Source organism: Sorex araneus, chromosome 5 (assembly GCF_027595985.1).
Source record: "Sorex araneus isolate mSorAra2 chromosome 5, mSorAra2.pri, whole genome shotgun sequence".
NCBI lineage: Eukaryota > Metazoa > Chordata > Mammalia > Eulipotyphla > Soricidae > Sorex > Sorex araneus.
This window is the reverse complement of record NC_073306.1, coordinates 152,920,203-152,936,803: the sequence shown is the minus strand read 5'-3', so window position 1 is coordinate 152,936,803 and position 16,601 is coordinate 152,920,203. Positions and strand designations below refer to the sequence as shown.

Here is a 16,601-nt window from a genome sequence, read left to right as displayed (position 1 = left end):
TAAAATGTACCTGTGGAATATCGCCCCATAGTTGGGAGCCTGTCTCATGAGCTGGTGGCGAGGGCGGCTGGGACAGAGGAGGGATTACTAAGAAAATGATGGCTGGAGGGATTGTTCAGGATGGGAAATATGTGCTGAAAGTAGATAAAGGACCAAACGTGATGGCCTCTCAGTATCTGTATTGCAAACCATAATGCCCAAAGCAGAGAGACAGCATGGGGGGAATTGTCTGCCGTGGAGGCAGGGGGAGGGTGGGAAAGGGGTGTATACTGGGGACATTGGTGGTGGGGAATGTGCACTGGTGGAGGGGTGGGTGTTTGGTCATTGTATGACTGAAACTCAACCATGAAACCTTGTAACTGTAGCTCACAGTGATTCAATTAAAAAAAAAAATTGTGCCTGTGAAGGAAGGAACTCGGGAACACGGTTGGTGGGTTCCTGCTGGAACACAGAGTGTCTAAAACTCAGCTACCTGTGGAAGCCACGGTCCTTTCATAAAGTGAAAAGAGGATCAGTCCCGGGATTCCGAGTGGAGAAAGCAGAATGAAGATGGGCGGGCTTCGGGGCGACCACCCGTCCCTTGCTGGGCCTGGGAGAACATGAGGTTCCGCGGATGAACCGTTCCCGGGGCGGAGGGACAGGACTGGGTGAAGATCCCTGCCTGGCGAGGGGCTGACCCCAGTTCCATTCCTGCCACCTTGTACATCCCTGCGCGTGCTGTGACACCAGGCCCCGGGGGCCGTGTGGTGTTTGGGTCCCCAGACGCGGGATGTTCAGATCAGGCTACCCCATGGGACAGGGGGGCCTGGGGTGGTTTAGGGCTGGGCTTGGAGGGGAACAGAGAGGGACAGCTAAGGGCCTTCCTTTCAGGGTTTTAAGACGTGAACTCCTGCCCACCCTGGCGCGCTACTCTCTGTCCACTCGAACCATTGCGTCATGTACTTTATTACCTTTTTTCTTTTGCTTTTTGGGTCACACCCAGTGATGCTCAGGAGTTACTCCTGGCTCTGCACTCAGGATTTAGTTTTTACTTAATAATAATAATTATTATTATTTTTGCTTTTTGGGTCACACCCGGCGATGCACATGGCTTACTCCTGGCTCTGACTCAGGAATTACTCCTGGGGACCACGTGGGATGCTGGGAATCGGCCTCGTGCAAGGCAATGCCCTACCTGCTGTGATATCGCTCCAGCCCCATCATTTTATTTTTTATTTAATTTCTTTAAATTGGGGCCACACTTGGTGGTGCTCAGGACTCCTGGTAGGGGGTCGGGCTAGGCAGACCTGATGGAGGACTGAACCCTGATCAGCGGCATGCACGGCACGTACCGTCCCCACCCTGCCATCTCCCTGGCTTGAGCCGTACACTCGGCACACTGACGTCTGAGACGCATGGAGCACCACAATAAGGCTATACACATATCAGGGCTTGGGGATAAGAGGGGGAAACCCCGAGCACCAGGTGTGCCCCCCCCCAAACAAAACAAAATGAAAACTATTCAAAAGAAGCAAAACAAAAATATTGGTTGGAGGATCCAGGGAGGTAGTGAAGTGTCCGGGGCGTGCCGGGGTGAGAACCCGACTTTGAGCACCAGCAATGCATGGCCCTCCTAGAAGACCCCCCTGGAGGGTGCCAAGCTCCCCCATGGCTGCTTTGGTGGCCCTCAGCGTGGGGCCTGAGGAGCACCTACCATTGGGTCCATATTGAACCCTCTGACCTGGCTGAGAACAGGTCCTGGGCATGGCTTGGGAGACCTTCCCCTGCCAGAAAGAAATTCAAAAAGAAAAATGTGAATATATATATATATATACACATATATATGTATGTGTGTGTATATATGTACATATACAGACAGGCAGACAGACACACACACACATATATGTACATATATATATGACCTGGGGGGGGTGACATAGCTGCGAGAGGCACCTGGCTTGCGAGTGTGAGTCCTTGAGTTTGGTCCTCAACATTGCCCACAAGATCAGGGGGGACCCGGGCAGCTTTGGCCCCCCACAAGCTACAGTAGAGGGTCCCCCTTCTGACTCAGAGCAGAGGTTCAGTAACGATTTGACGGGAACAACTTTTGCTATCCAGAAAAGTCTCATCAACTATTTCTTTTTTTTTCTTTTTGAGTCACACTCGGTGATGCACAGGGGTTACTCCTGGCTCTGCACTCAAGAATCACCCCTGGCGGTGCTCAGGGGACCATATGGGATGCTGGGATTCGAACCCGGGTCGGCCTCGTGCAAGGCAAATGCCCTACCCGCTGTGCTATCACTCCAGCCCCAACTATTTCATTATATTACTGGTGGGGTGCTCCCAGCAGTGCTCAGGGAGCCTAGGGAACAGTCCCAGGGATCAATAGAGCCAGCAGTATAAGCAGCCCTAGGATGTGGGCACTTTAAGACGATGAGCTCTGGAAGCTGGCCACGGGTGTGTGCGGGCGAAGGGCAGCAGGGAGAGAAGAGCCGGGTGACAGTGAGAGTGGGCAGTGACCACTCTGGATAAGAAGGGAGCGTTGGAAGGAGATAAAGGGATAGACATGATAACCGTATCTGTACGGAGAACCATAATGCCCAAAAGCGGGGCAGGGGGGAGAGACAGAGAGAGGAGAAAGAGAGAGGGAGAGAAATAGACAGAGACAGAGAGACAGAGAGAGGAAAAGTGCCCGCCACAGAGGAAGGGGGGTGGGAAGGAAACTGGGGATTGGTTCTGGGAAATGACATACTGGTGAAGGGGCGGGTGTTGGATCATGGGACAGTCCTGAACAACTTTGTAACTGTGTATCTTTCAATTAAAGAAATAAAAAAAATCTGCATTTGTTATTTCTTTAAAGAACAGTGCTGACCTCTTCCTGATAGAACGACCCCACTCGCTCCAGTGGGAGCACAGGAGAGGGGCCGGGACCCTCTCGGTGTATGGAGCTCATTTCAGGCAGCAGGAGGCCAGGGTTCAGTTCCTCGGGCCATGGCCGCCTGAGCAAGCAGGGTGGGGCATGGCTGCCTGAGCACTGCAGGACAGGGCACAGTTGCCTGAGCACTGTAGGGTGGGATATGGCCGCCTGAGTACTGCAGGATGGGCAGGGTTGCCTTAGCACTGCAGGATGGGGCATGGCCTCCTGAGCACTGTAGGATAGGACATGACCGCCTGAGCACTGCAGGGCGGGGCAGGGCCGCCTTAGCACAGAGGTGCGAGCAGCCCTGTGAGTCCTCCTGGGCATGCCTCTGCCATGAAAAATAATCTACATTTCCTCTCGATGCTGGTGGGACGATGTGAGCGAATTGGAGAATTTATTCTCCCTTCAATCATTCTCCCTTTTATCTAATCTCCCTTTTAGTTATCCTCCCTTTATTGTTCTCCCAGTCATTTATTCTCCCTCCTACCCCCACCCTCCCTGCTCAGTTCCAAGCAGGAGTGTCTCCCAGCGTCCCGGGAAATAGATGGTCTGAACATGGCCGCACCCAGTGACATGACAGCTGCTCCCTCAGGGGTGCAGGCTGGAACCTCTCAAGGTGTCATAGAAACCTCTGGAGCCCCTGGAGACTTTGGACTCCTGCCCCGAGCAGACACACACCCGAACAGAGGCCTGTCCCTTGCCTCCTTGGCGTGCAGCGTTCCCTGCCAAGGTTACCATCATGATAAGGTCTGCCCATCCACTGTCCCGCGCACACCTGAAGGGCAGGTGAGCAGCTGACACACCCACCTGCAGGGAGGGGGACTCTCCAGAGATCTGCGGGATTCCTCGGTGCTTGGGCCCAAATCAGCTCCCATTCCTGTCGAATAAACAGTTGACTAAGCTGTCAGGTCACAGAATGCAGACCATTCTGTACATATGTTATTGATTGATTGATCAATCCAACCATCAGCTAGATTCCCTGAAACTTGACCGAACACTGGAATTCACACTTGTTTCCAAGACAGCACTAAAGTTGGCTACCATCTTTCGATCCAGCACTCTCTCGCTCTCTCTTTCTCGCTTGTTTTTTGGGTCACACCTGGTGATGCTCAAGGGTTCTTCCTGGCTCTGCACACAGGAATTACTCCTGGTGTTGCTCAGGGGACCATATGGGATGCAGGGGATTGAACCCAGGTTAGCCATGTACAAGGCAGATGTCCACCCACTGTACTATCGCCCAGGCCCTGGATTCACCTCTGCCAAGTTAATTCCAACCCCAGCCAGCTGCCCACTGGTGAGGGACATCCATCCTTGGAAGTGTTCTCCCCTCTGTCCGGCTGGAAGGAGCACATGAACCTTGCAGGGAATCGGACATAGTTTGAACAAAGAGACATCATGGAAGCTTCCGGAGGCTGAGCATGCTGAAGGCAGAGTGAGTCAAACACTGGGGTCGGTGTAGATGGTGTCAACTCGGGGGATCAGGAAATTTTTTCCTTGGAGGCCTGGGGAAGGATTCATTTCAGCGGCATCGCTGGGCAAGAACAGAGCTGTGACCTATAATGTGAGGGTTCCCCAGAGAAACAGAAACAGCATGTGTGTATGTGAGTGTGTGTGTGTGTGTGTGAATGTGTGTGTGATGTATTGCATGGTATACATGTGCATGATGTGTAGTTGAGTTGTGTGCAGTATTTGTATGCTATATATATGTATTTATGTTTTTCTTTTCAAAGAGGGAATTGAAGGGCACTGAAACACAATTAGGACAAAGAGATGTCTTAGAAACTTCCAGAGGCTGGGCATGACTGAAGGTAGGGTAAGTCCAATGCTCCAAAGAGACAGTACCTGGATATAGCTAACCCACTATGCCCGTCTCCTCTATGAGCACGGGACCCAAATACAACAATTAAACCTGTGCGTGTTGAGAAGTCAGGAGAGGGGCTGGAAGGGGCCCTCTGGGTCAGCCGGGGGCTGGGTGGGGGATGGGCTTGGAGTTGAAAACATTGAAGGCTGAAAACCTATTGTAAATAATCATGTAAATCACAATGTCTAAATTTAAAAAACATTTTCTCATCTTCCTTAAGTTTTTTTTTTTTCAAATTTAAGGGCTGGAGTAGTAGTATAGTGGGTAGGATGTTTGCCTTGCAGGCAACTGATCCAAGTTGATTCCAGTACCCCGGATGGTGCCCGAGCCCTGCCAGCAGTGAGCACAGAGCCTGGAATAAGTCCTGGGCACTCTCAGGTGTGTCCCCAAACCAAAAGTACAGAAATAAATAGGAGGGCCAGAGAGGGAGTGCAGGAGGTCAGACGCTTGCTTGCATGTGGCTGATGCTGGTTTGAAGCTCCAGCAGGAAATATGGTGCCCTGAGCTCCACCAAGGGTCGCTCCTGACGGCAGAGCCAGGAGCAGCCCCTGAGCCCTGCAGGAGGTGCCCCCCAACATAAACAGATGAATGAAGCGATTCATACAGCTGGGGTCACCGAAATCAGCGTGCAGGGCAGCCTGACAGGGCAGAGCTGCAGTGTGAGTCCTGGGGGTGTGTCTGGGGGGGACACAATTTCCTCCCCCTCAGGCAGGGCCAGAGTAGGTGAGGCCCCCCGCTGTACGGAAAACACTCAGCTTCCTTCCGAGTCCATGAATTTCAGCGTCAGTTCAAGGGCTCCGGGGGAGGCTCAGAGGTTGGAGCATGTCTGGCCCCCAAGAGCTCACTGCGGGGGACTGAACCCAGGTCAACCGTGTACAAGGCAAATACCACCACGTGCAGCCCCGCATCCCTGGGTCAGCGCATTGAGCCACCCAGCCCTCATTACCGGGTCCGATGTTGCCAGAAGTGGCCCTCTGGTCCTGTGAGCACTGCTTGGGAGCACCGTGCAAAACCCAACCAGACCTCAGTTCCAACCTAAACAACCTTCACAACAACAATGAGGGGGTGTTTCCTGGTTATCGGGGGCCTCCCCCAGCCAAGCTGATGCACAGAATTCACCAGCCCAGACCTCCTAGGAAAACCCACCCCGGAGCAGCCGGCTTCAGAGCAATGCTACAGCCCCTGGGGCCCACTGCTTCCCTCCCGGCACCCACCCCAGGCTCGGAGCTGGGTCTATCTGAACACGCTTCTCCAGTGGCGACTGGAAAAAGCATGCTCCCCTTTCCGAGCTCGGATCGGATGTCACCTCCTCCATTCCACGGCGCATCCCGAGCGTGGATTCCCTCAGTCCTCTCCGCACGGACCATCATGGCACAGGACACGTTCGCCCTGTTGCTTGTGCGTCACGGAAGGATAAGCCAGTGATTGAAAAGATAAAACATCAGGTTTCCGAGATGTAAAGCAGCTAATACCCAACCCCTCAACGCTTCGGTTTCTTCTTCTATAAAATGAAGGCAAAGGAGTACGGATTATTTGAGAACCGTGTGAATTAAAACGTGGAACGTAGAATTGCATGCAGTGATCACTCTGGGAAAAGCAGTTCTTTCCTCTCTTGGTCTCACTGCTGCTCCCCAGTTCCTGTGCCCAGGGGAAAGAGGGAGTGTTTCTGGAGGGACGGACGTTTTCGGGTCCCCCCAAAGGCTCAATGTGAGGGTGAAACATGACAGATTGCAGTGAATATCACATCTCAGCTAGGCCTGTCTCTGTTCCCTGGAGCAGGACTCGCAGTTCCTGGTAGACTCCCAGTCAAGTAATAAGGAATTGGACAGTTGAGTCTGGCTGGTCACGAGGGGTCACTGCACCCTCCTTAGAAACTGTTGCTAACCATTGCCTCATTGCTGACCACCTTTGTGATAGGGCCGATGCTAAAAACAGACCAGTCTGTAAATTGCCTCTTAACTCCTAACCCTATACAAACCGCTTGTGATTAGGAGTCGGGGTCCTTGTCGACTCCACTGCGTTGGATGAGACTCGAACCCCAGCTTGGGCAGGCGCTGGCTAGTAATAAAGTTCTTTTGCTTTTGCATTATCGTGTGTGGACTGGATCTCTCCGCAATTGGGGGTCTGAAACTCGGCACAACACCAGGACTTGTTCACATTTCCCCCTGGGGACGCCCTTCTCACCTGAGAAATGCAACATGGGTGAGCGCCGCCCGGCACACCCCGGATTCACTGTGACGTGGACTTTGAATTCATCTTTGGTTGTTGTATGTTCAGAAATGTTTGCCTGTTGCCCAATCACTTGTGATCACCCCCCTTCCCGCCCCGTGCCCCACATTCAGTCACATCACCCCATGTGGGGTCACAAGCCACAAATGACAAAGCTGAGAACTGGACTCAGGGTGTAGAGACGTTTATTGAGGTGCACACACCTGACGCGTGGAGGGCAGCCCCGCACACAGAGGGCTGTGACTGCTGACCTGCTCGGCCCATCGGGCACTGAAGGTCCCTCCGGCGCCTGCTCTCTGCGGAGGAGCAGCTCTGCAGGCATGAAGCCCGCCACCCACCCACCGTCACACACGGCTAGCGAGGGCTGGTGCGCACTCCAGCCGGGCCGGGGTGGGCGAGAGAGAGGGGCAGGGTGCCGGGAGCCCCCGAGAGCCTCCCTCTGCGGCCAGCTCACCACCCCGCCTCCCCCCTCCCCTCCCTCCATCCTGCCCAGTCGCCCCGACGTCCTGGACAGCGCGGCCGGCGCCCAGGGCGCGCTCTGCTGCCCACGGCTCACGGGGCAGGAGCGGTCAGTACAAGATGTCCTCGGCCGTGACCGTGGCCTCCTCCACTTTGGTCTGGATCTCGGGGAGGGGGATCTGGCTGATGGCCACGGCCACCAAGGTGACGGCGTGGGCGGAGGCGCTGGCCACGCAGATCCAGAAGGACTCCTGGTACTCCTCCTCCACCACCACCAGGCGGAAAAGCGTCTCCTGGAAGTTGGCGATGCGCGCGGTCAGCTCGTGGAACTTCACCGCGGCCGTGAAGCTGCCCACGGCCAGGGCCACGGTGCCACCTGGAAGCCCAGAAGGTCAGGCGCGCCCCCTCTCAGCTCGTGTCTGTGCGCTGGGGCACGGTAGGTGAGGGGGCTTGGGGGGCACAGGAACCCAGGGCGGGGGCAGCTCTCCTTCTGGAGACGGGTTTCCCGGCGGGCTGCAGAGCGGCAGGGGCCAGAGGCGTGGCAGAAGCGTTTGCTTCCTACCTTCCGCGCTGGGAAGCTCCAGGTCGCAACGTCCTTCCCTTCCGCAGCGCCACCTTTTCACAGGGGTCCACTCGGGTGAGCCCAGCCTCTACTGTTTTAGGGTCCATGTAGACCCTAAGGGAAGGCGTCAGACTCTCTATGCAGGTCAGTATATATTTTTTTCTTTTTGAGTCACACCCGGTGATGCACAGGGGTTACTCCTGGCTCTGCACTCAGGAATCACTCCTGGTGGTGCAGGGGACCATATGGGATGCTGGGGATGGGACCCGGGTTGGCTGCGTTCAAGGCAAGCGCCCTGCCCACTGTACTGTCGCTTGGCCCCGCAGATCAGTATTTCACCGGTGTGTGGCACTGTCGCCGGGCCCTTGCATTACTGACCCTCCTGCCCTTGGAAGGCAGGAGAAGGGACGTGTCCAGGGCCAGGGAAGGGCGCCAGTGCAGCTGCCTTTCCTGACCTATCGCTTCAGACCTTGACTTCCGGTTCTCTCTCCTTTTCTAATTTGATTTTAATTAATATTTGAAAACCGTTCCTGCTCTTGGGGCCGTGGGGGCAGCTCTGGGGGCTGGAGCCTGTGTCAGGTGTCCGAGAGGCCCTGGGTGAATACCCGGCAACGCGTCTTCAGAACACCGCTGCCTGGATGATCTTAACTGTCCCCAGCACAGTGGAGAGAGGACCCCACAAAAGAAAACCAAACTATCTTTGTCAACTTCTCAAACAAAAAAATCATTCTGTGCTTTAAAAAATGTCTATTGGGGAACATTTGGACAGCAAAAACATATAATAAAGGTGAAAATTTTATTATTTTTAGGGGTCACACCTGGTGGTGCTCAGGAGTCACCCCAGAGGTGCTTGCAAACTTTTAATAGTTTAGGAGATTTCTTTACTGTTCATTCTTTTGAACAAAATTAGTATTAGGGTGTTCTTCCCATTTTAGACTTGATTTCCCTGTGCCTGCTTGTTTGAATTTTGCTGGATATCGTGCCCCTGCATAGCTTTGAATGGGTGCAGGAGACAGATCCTAGTGATACAATTTAAGTTTAACTGTGACCTTGTTTCTAGATACTTAGAGTGCCTCCAATCTTTTTATGCTATAATGTGCTGCTATTAAGCACTTGTTATGCACTTAAAAAATTAGGCCTTTCCCAATTATTTCTTTATCATAAACCCCTATTTGGAATTCTATAATTAGATAAAAATAATATTTTGATGACTTTTACACTAAGGTTTTGTCAAATTGCCTCTTCTTTTCCCTCCCTCCCTTCTTCCCTCCCTCCCTCCCTTCCTTCCTTCCTTCCTCCCTTTGTTCCTTCCTACCTTCCTTCCTTCTTTCCTTCCTTCCTTCCTCCCTCCCTCTTTCTTCCTTTCCTTCTTTCTTTCTTTCTTTCTTTCTTTCTTTCTTTCTTTCTTTCTTTCTTTCTTTCTTTCTTTCTTTCTTTCTTTCTTTCTTCCTTCCTTCCTTCCTTCCTTCCTTCCTTCCTTCCTTCCTTTTTCTTTCTTTCTTTCTTTCTTTCTTTCTTTCTTTCTTTCTTTCTTTCTTTCTTTCTTTCTTTCTTTCTTTCTTTCTTTCTTTCTTTCTTTCTTTCTTTCTCTCTTTCTTTCTCCCTTTCTTTCTTTCTCCCTTTCTTTCTCTCTCTCTCTCTTTCTTTCTTTCTTTTTTCTCTCTTTCTTTCTTTCCTTTTTCTTTTTTTAATCTTCCATTCTTTTTTGGGGGGGCTGTGTGCAGGATTTCTGCCAGGGGTGCTCAGGAGATTAAACCTGAATAGACCACATGCAAAGAAAGTGCCTTAACCCTGTACTATATCTCCAGCCCAAAATGGCATTTAAAAAAATCATTCCAATGATTTTTAAAAATCATTTAAATCAGGGCTAGAGCAATAGCACAGCAGGTAGGGCATTTGCCTTGCATGAGGACGACCCAGGTTCGATTCCCAGCATCCCATATGGTCCCCTGAGCACCACCAGGAGTAATTCCTGAGTGCAGAGCCAGGAGTAACCCCTGTGCATCGCCGGGTGTGACCCAAAGAGCAAAAAAAAAAATCATTTAAATCATTTATCATTTCATCAGTAAGACTAGAAAGTATTGCCTCTGTAAGGAAGGAAATCGACAGTAGTACTATTAATTAAAAAAATCTCCATTGAGTATTCTATTTTTTCCTCTTTGGTGGAGAAGCCCACGAGGCATACGCAATTGTGCTCTGGGGTTACCCCAGGCTCTGTACTTAGCACAGTGCCAGCACTTGTCTGGGGTTGTCTGCATGCAAAGCAAGTACCTTGACTGTGTGCGATCTCTCTGGCCCCTGAGCACTTTTTATATGCCGACACTCTGAGGATTTACGGGACATAAGCAAGACTCCTGCAACAAAATCACATATCTAAGTGATTCTCTGGGAGTGCTGCAGGCTGCAACTATGACATGCCCAAGATAGCTTATTGTCCACACTATCCACGGGAATTTATTATTCACATTACATTAGAACACATTCTAGAACAGCCTTGCCTGGTCTTAGACTTTGTGGCTACCTGTGCAGGCTGTGGAAAGCAAGGGGTTATTGACAAGGGTATCGGCCAGTGGATCTGTGTCTGCTGAAGCACCCTCACTTCTTAGGAGTTTGCTGTTTTTATGACAGATGATTCTTTTTAGTACCAATTTTGGGAATTGATTTATTTCTTAGATTTTGAAAACATTGTTTGGAATTAATTTCTGAGTATCAATACAGTCAAACCAACACATCCACGCACATTAAAATCTCTATCTATTTATCTAGACGTCTATTATCTATCTAGTTTTCGGCCCACAGCCAGTTGTGCTCAGGGACTTACTCTTGGCTCTGTGCTCAGGGATCATTCCTGCAGGGCTCAGGGGACCATGTGTGTTGCTGGGGTTTTAACCTAGGCTAACTGCATGCAGGGTAAAGCGAGTGACCTGCTTGTCATACTAACTCTTTAGCCCCTTTATTCTTTATTTTGACAGATATTCTGCAGCATTTTAGTAGAGGACATTTATGCCCATCAATAAATGTCGTAGATCAAGGACGTGAAGGCTGCGGTAGGAAATGTTTGTTCCCTCTTTGCTTCCACCCCCAATCCTTGGTATTTACTTGGTGATGGTGTGAGCATGGATTTCCCACCCCGGGAGCCACCCTTACCTGCAAGAACGTTCCAGAGGCAGATGCCCCCAGGGCCATTGACCGCGCTATAGGGAACCTGGATCATGTTGAGGATGGCGAAGCCCGTGCTGACCAGAGCCAGGGCCAGGGCCAAGAAGAGGAGCAGCAGGATCGTCACGTGAAGGCTTGTGTTCAACTCCTTCACCAGGTTCGGGAAGACTGGGGAAAGAAGACCCCGCAACGCTTCAGCACCGGGGCTCGGCTCAGACTCATGAAGACTAATGACTCGGCTCCCCGTGAAGGCGTTCACACAGGGACACAAAGACCAAGCGACAGTGCCAGGATTTCAGCAGGAGACCCTCCAAGATGAATTCACGAACCCCAGATATCATTGCAAATTGAAATGTATCCAAGTTGGCATTTTAAGTCCCATTATCTTGGACCCAGAGGGGTGGTACAGAGGTTAGGTGCTTGCTTGGCAAGTGGCCAACCTGGTTGGAATCCCAGCACCACATATGGTCCCCTGAGCACATGAGCAGTGAGCCCTGGGCACAAAGCTAGAAGTAAGACCTGAGGACAATTGGGTATGGCCCAGAACAGGAGCAAAACAAAGCTACGTTATCTCATAGCTCTAAATCTAGGCTGACTTGATGGCCATACGCCACAGAGGTGTGTAAAGGAGACAGGGAAGAGAGCGGGCAAGGAAGGCTGATTGCCAAGCTTTAATTCGGGCGGGAGAGTTGTCTTCACTAAACCAGAGGTGTAGATCTGGGGCTGAGCTCTGCATTGCACAGGAAGGCCGAGCAGAACAGAGCCTGGCTCTGCTACCCAAAGACCCGGATTCACCTCCTAGCTTTGCTCATTCGCCACGACTATCAAACAGGACCTTCTCAGTCTTGTCTCCCCTCCCCATTAATAAGATTGTTGAGTGAATCAAATTAAGCTTGTAGGGATTATAAGTGCAATCACTTAGCAGGAAGTAATGCCAAAGGGGAAACATCATCTTGAGTGCCTCTTAGCGATTCAGCAAGGTAGAAATAGTTTTCCTAAGGCACGAGGCACCCTTACACGTGGCACATATTTTTCTGAACTGTTCATTTGCTGTATTCATATGGCAGCAGAGTTTTTGAAATGTCTGTAATTGTTTTATCTATATTTGTCACCAGCTACTGGTTCTGAAGATGAAATGGTCTAAGTCAGTAGAATACTGTCAATATTGCCTGGGAAAGGGTCAGTTTTCCAAAGTAACTGATGTGGTTGTTGCTGGTAGGACTTTCATTCTCATTGAGAAAAGTCACATGACTTCTCAAAATCTGTTTTCTCATCGTGGGAATATGAATGAGCAGCACATGAACTGAGGGCTGTCAGCCCTCACTGTGTCACAGTCACGGGCCACGTTGGTCACATCGTCATTTTATTTAATTCTTGTGACAAAGATGTGACATGGGTATTAATGGTGGACACAGAGACTCTCAGTGCCTTATCTCTGGGCAAAGTGATGCTGAATTTTATCAAACATCGCCCAATAAGTCATCTGTGTATGGAGTTTAGAGCACTGCTTATGGTAGGCATAAATTAAGTTCCACCATTCATAAATTTGGGGGGCTTTGGGGCCACATTCTGTGCTGTTTAGGGTATGGCCCCACAGATGTAGTCCTGGTTCTGTGCCCAGGAGTGACCCCTGGCCCCTGGCAGTGCTTGGAGGGGACCGTATATAGTGCTGGGGATTCTCGCACGTTTGGCAGGAAGCCAGGAAGCACTTTAACATTTGTTCTGTCTTCCTGGCTCTAAATGGAAAGTTTTGTTTCCTTTTCTTTCATTATTTTTGGTGTTTGGGCCACACCTGGCTGTGCTCAAGGCTTGCTCCTGGCTTTGTGCTCAGGAGTCACTCCTGGAGGTGCTCAGGGGACCCTCTGGGGTGCCAGCAATCCAACCCGGGCCCACCACATGCAAATTGCAAGGGAAGTGCCCGACCTGCTGTACTATTTCTCCAGCTCCTAAATGGAGAGTTTTAAATGGGGAGAAACTAATGATCCCCCGGAGACCCCTTTCCTCTGCTTCTGTGCCGAATTTCTCCCTGCGAACTCCTCCTGGTCAAGCCTGGGTCCATCTTCTGAGCTGCTGAGTTCTGGGTCCAAGCCTTCTGTGTGGCCACTTGATGGTCAATGACGTCCTCCTTGTTCCCTTCCCGGGAGCCAGGACCCAGCGCTTTCCCGCCCCACACACTCCTGAGCCCTCTTCCTGCTGGCTCCTCCCTGCAGTCACAGAAGGCTGATGCCTTTCGAAGCTGCTAACTAGAGTCTCTGGCCACCTCCCTCTAAGCTGTCCTTCCCACTGAGAAGTTTCCACACTCAGCACCTTTGCTTACGTCCTTCCTTCTGATCTCCCTCCCAGTCCTGTGCTTTCCAGTTGTATTTACCTCCGCCTAGTTATCTCACCGGCATCAGAAACTTTACCCTGGAAAGGGATCCTCGCCAAAGGGTTCTTCTCTCTTGATCTCTCTTCCCTTTGCTTCCCTTCCATCCCACAGTCCCCCAGGCTTTGCTTTTCAAACTTTGCGTTTCCTCTTTCATTGGCCTGTTTTGAATATGGAGATAGCACAGTGGGTAGATGCTTGCAGTGCAGGCAGCCAACCGGGGGTACAATCCCCCGTATCCATTACGCTCCACCACGTGAGTACCACCGGGAGTGACCCCTGAGCAGAGAGCCAGGAATAAGCCCTAAGAACAGGTATGGCCCCAAAACAAAACAGGAAGAAAATCAATAACCTGTTACCACTGATTTTAATATCCCCCCCACCTCTTGCTTATTCTAATTGGGAAATTAATTAATACAAGGCTGGGGTGATAGCACAGTGGGTAGGGCATTTGCCTTGCATGCGGCTGACCCTGGGTTCAATTCCTCTGCCCCTCTTGGAGAGCCTGGCAAGCTACCAAGAGTATCTTACCTGCATAGCAGAGCCTGGCATGCTACCCGTGGCATATTCGACATGCCAAAAACAGTAACAACAAATCTCACAATGGAGACATTACTGGTGCCTGCTCCAGCAAATCGATGAGCAATGGGATGACAGTGATACCTCCTTATCAAGCAATTGGACAACATGCTTTAAAACCATTTGTAGGAAAGGCATTCACAAAAACTGTCCTCTACTGGATCGTCCTTATAGCCACAGAAATTCACAGAATAAAATCAAACATGAATCAACAGTAGATTGATGTGTGTTTTTTTTTGTTTGTTTGTTTTCTTTTTGGGTCACACCTGGTGTTACACAGGGCTTACTCCGGGCTCTGCACTCAGGAATTACCTTACCCCTGGTGGTGCTGAGGGGACCATATGGGATGCTGGGAATCAAACCCAGGTCAGCTGCATGCAAGGCAAACACCCTACCCGCTGTGCTATCACTCCAGCCCCTGATATGTGGTTTTTTTTTTTTTTTTTTTTTTTTGCTTTTTGGGTTACACCTGGCGATGCACAGGGGTTACTCTTGGCTCTGCACTCAGGAATTACCCCTGGCGGTGCTCAGGGGACCATATGGGATGCTGGGAATCGAACCCGGGTCAGCTGCTTGCAGGGCAAACACCCTATTCGCTGTGCTATCACTCCAGCCCCTGATATGTGTATTTTTATGTTTTCCATACAGCTACTTTTTGCCAATATCCCTAGGGATGTCTAAGGAACCTCCTTTTCTTGAGCATACACAAGTATGTGCCTCTTCACCTAGACCCAGGATGCCAATTGGTGTGATTACATCTGTCGACCTTGCAGCTTTCTGCCTTCGTGTATTTACTAAAAGCTTACGAGGGCCAGGTTTCTAAAGCCCAGTTCTCGAGGATGGAAATAAAAGGATGGATAGAGTTTCTGCTCCCCTGCCTTCATGCTGCGGTGACGGCCTCCCAGGCACTTTCTCTCCAGGTTCTCAGGGAACAGCGGCAGGGCTCGGCTCGCTTCCCAGCTCGGGCGGTGCCCAGAGCCAGCAGCTCACGTTCCGGAGGCCAGGCCAGGGCCCCGGCCCAGCTCTCCCTGCCAGCCGACGCCCAAACCTGGGCTTCGTGGGGTCAGAGAGGTAGTACAGCGGGTGAGGCAGTTGTCTACCTGTCATAGATGCTGTCGACCTGGGTTCAATCTCCGGCACCCTGTATGGTTCTCTGAGCCCTGCCAGGAGTCATCTCTGAGCATGGAACTGGGAGTACGCCCTGAGCACGACCAGGTGTGCCCCGCAACCCATCAGAAAACAACAACCAAAATAAAAAAGTAAAAAGTAAAAGAGCACCAAAACCCAAATTTGGTCTCAAGCCTGGAGCCCAGACAAGAGCCCCTGGTTTCCCCTCAGAGTCTGGAACTTTGAAGTGCAGAGGTGGGGAAGGAAGCCCGCTAGTCTGCCCCAGGACGCCCCGGAACAGATCAGGGCCAAGACTCCGAGGCTTCCTGGCTGGGGGGCCTCGGCCAAGGTCACTCCAAGCCTCGGTGTAGTCCCCTGCACAAAGGGACCGTGCTTCTTTAGGAACGGCTTAGGAGGCTCGACAGGTTGTAAAGCGCCTGGCCTGTCTGTCACGCTGGGTGGAGGGGCACAGCGGAGCTGAAGGAATCCCTGTCTCAGACGCTTCTCCCAGCCCCTGTGGGGTCAGGAAGGCTCTCGAGGGCGCAGGAGAACCCCCCAGTCACTGCAGACATTGGTCTGTGCGTTAGACCGTGCGGGCAGGAACTCCGCACGGACACGTGCATAAACCTAATGCTCTCAAGCATGACCCCCCGCGCCCCCCATATACTCACTCGTGAACTGGGACTCGCGGCCCCCCAGGCCGCACTGTCGCACCTTGCACCCTCGGAAGAGCCCGTAGTAAATGTCTCCGATGAATTTCACCAGCTCGGGGTCGGTGGCGTTGACCAGGTCCACCCCCGTCTGACAGAGGATCTTCCCGCGCAGCCAGTGGGGCACGGCCAGGGCCACGACGATCAGGACGAAGGAGGAGAAGCTGAGGAGGGACGCCAGCCCGTACCACGTCTTCTTGAACCATCCCGGCATCCTAGTGGGTGCAGGTCACCCCCTGGGGGCGCAGGCGGCAGCAGGGGGTGCTTGTCATCTTCCAGATGTGCAGCGGTTCCCAATTCTCCTGTTCCCGGTGGCCAGCACACGCGGCCAGGTCCTCTGCTGCTGTGTTTACTACTCCAGCCACGCCCGGAAGTCTGCGCCGAGGCCGTCTGGGCACGGCTGTGCGGGAGGGTGTCACTGGAGGCGGTAACCCTAGCTCCCTGCTGCACTAGGGTTTCAGCGGGCGCTTAATTGTTCCTCCGTTCAAGCGTTTTAATGGCCCTGGCTGGGGACAGGCAAAACCAGGTAGACCTAATGCCAGCCCAGCTCCCCAAACGCCCCTGGTGGGGTGAGGACAGAAACGGGCTGCTGGACCCTTGACTGGCCAGCAGTGCAGGGTATCAGATGTCCTGTCTCTTCACCGTGCCACACATTTCTTTTCTCGAACTGT

General features: G+C 52.0%; 1 protein-coding gene across 1 annotated transcript; it reads right to left on the bottom strand.

Moving 5' to 3' along the window:
- Positions 1-7,558: 7,558 nt before the first annotated feature.
- On the bottom strand, positions 7,559-16,144 carry CLRN2 (clarin 2). Its single transcript, XM_004616536.2, has 3 exons — positions 15,892-16,144; positions 11,158-11,337; positions 7,559-7,824 (listed from the first exon to the last, which is right to left on the bottom strand). Exons 1-3 carry the CDS (start codon positions 16,142-16,144, stop codon positions 7,559-7,561), a joined length of 699 nt encoding a protein of 232 aa, XP_004616593.1.
- Between the last annotated feature and the right edge of the window lie 457 nt (positions 16,145-16,601).

Bases quoted from the DNA above. Each gene is read 5' to 3' on its own strand.
- CLRN2 (XM_004616536.2), bottom strand. From the start codon at position 16,144: ATGCCGGGATGGTTCAAGAAGACGTGGTACGGGCTGGCGTCCCTCCTC. The intron at 11,338-15,891 runs GTGAGTATATGG...TTCTTTCCCCAG, and splicing joins CCGCGAGTCCCAGTTCACGA to TCTTCCCGAACCTGGTGAAG. The intron at 7,825-11,157 runs GTAAGGGTGGCT...CTGGGCTTCCAG, and splicing joins CCTCTGGAACGTTCTTGCAG to GTGGCACCGTGGCCCTGGCC.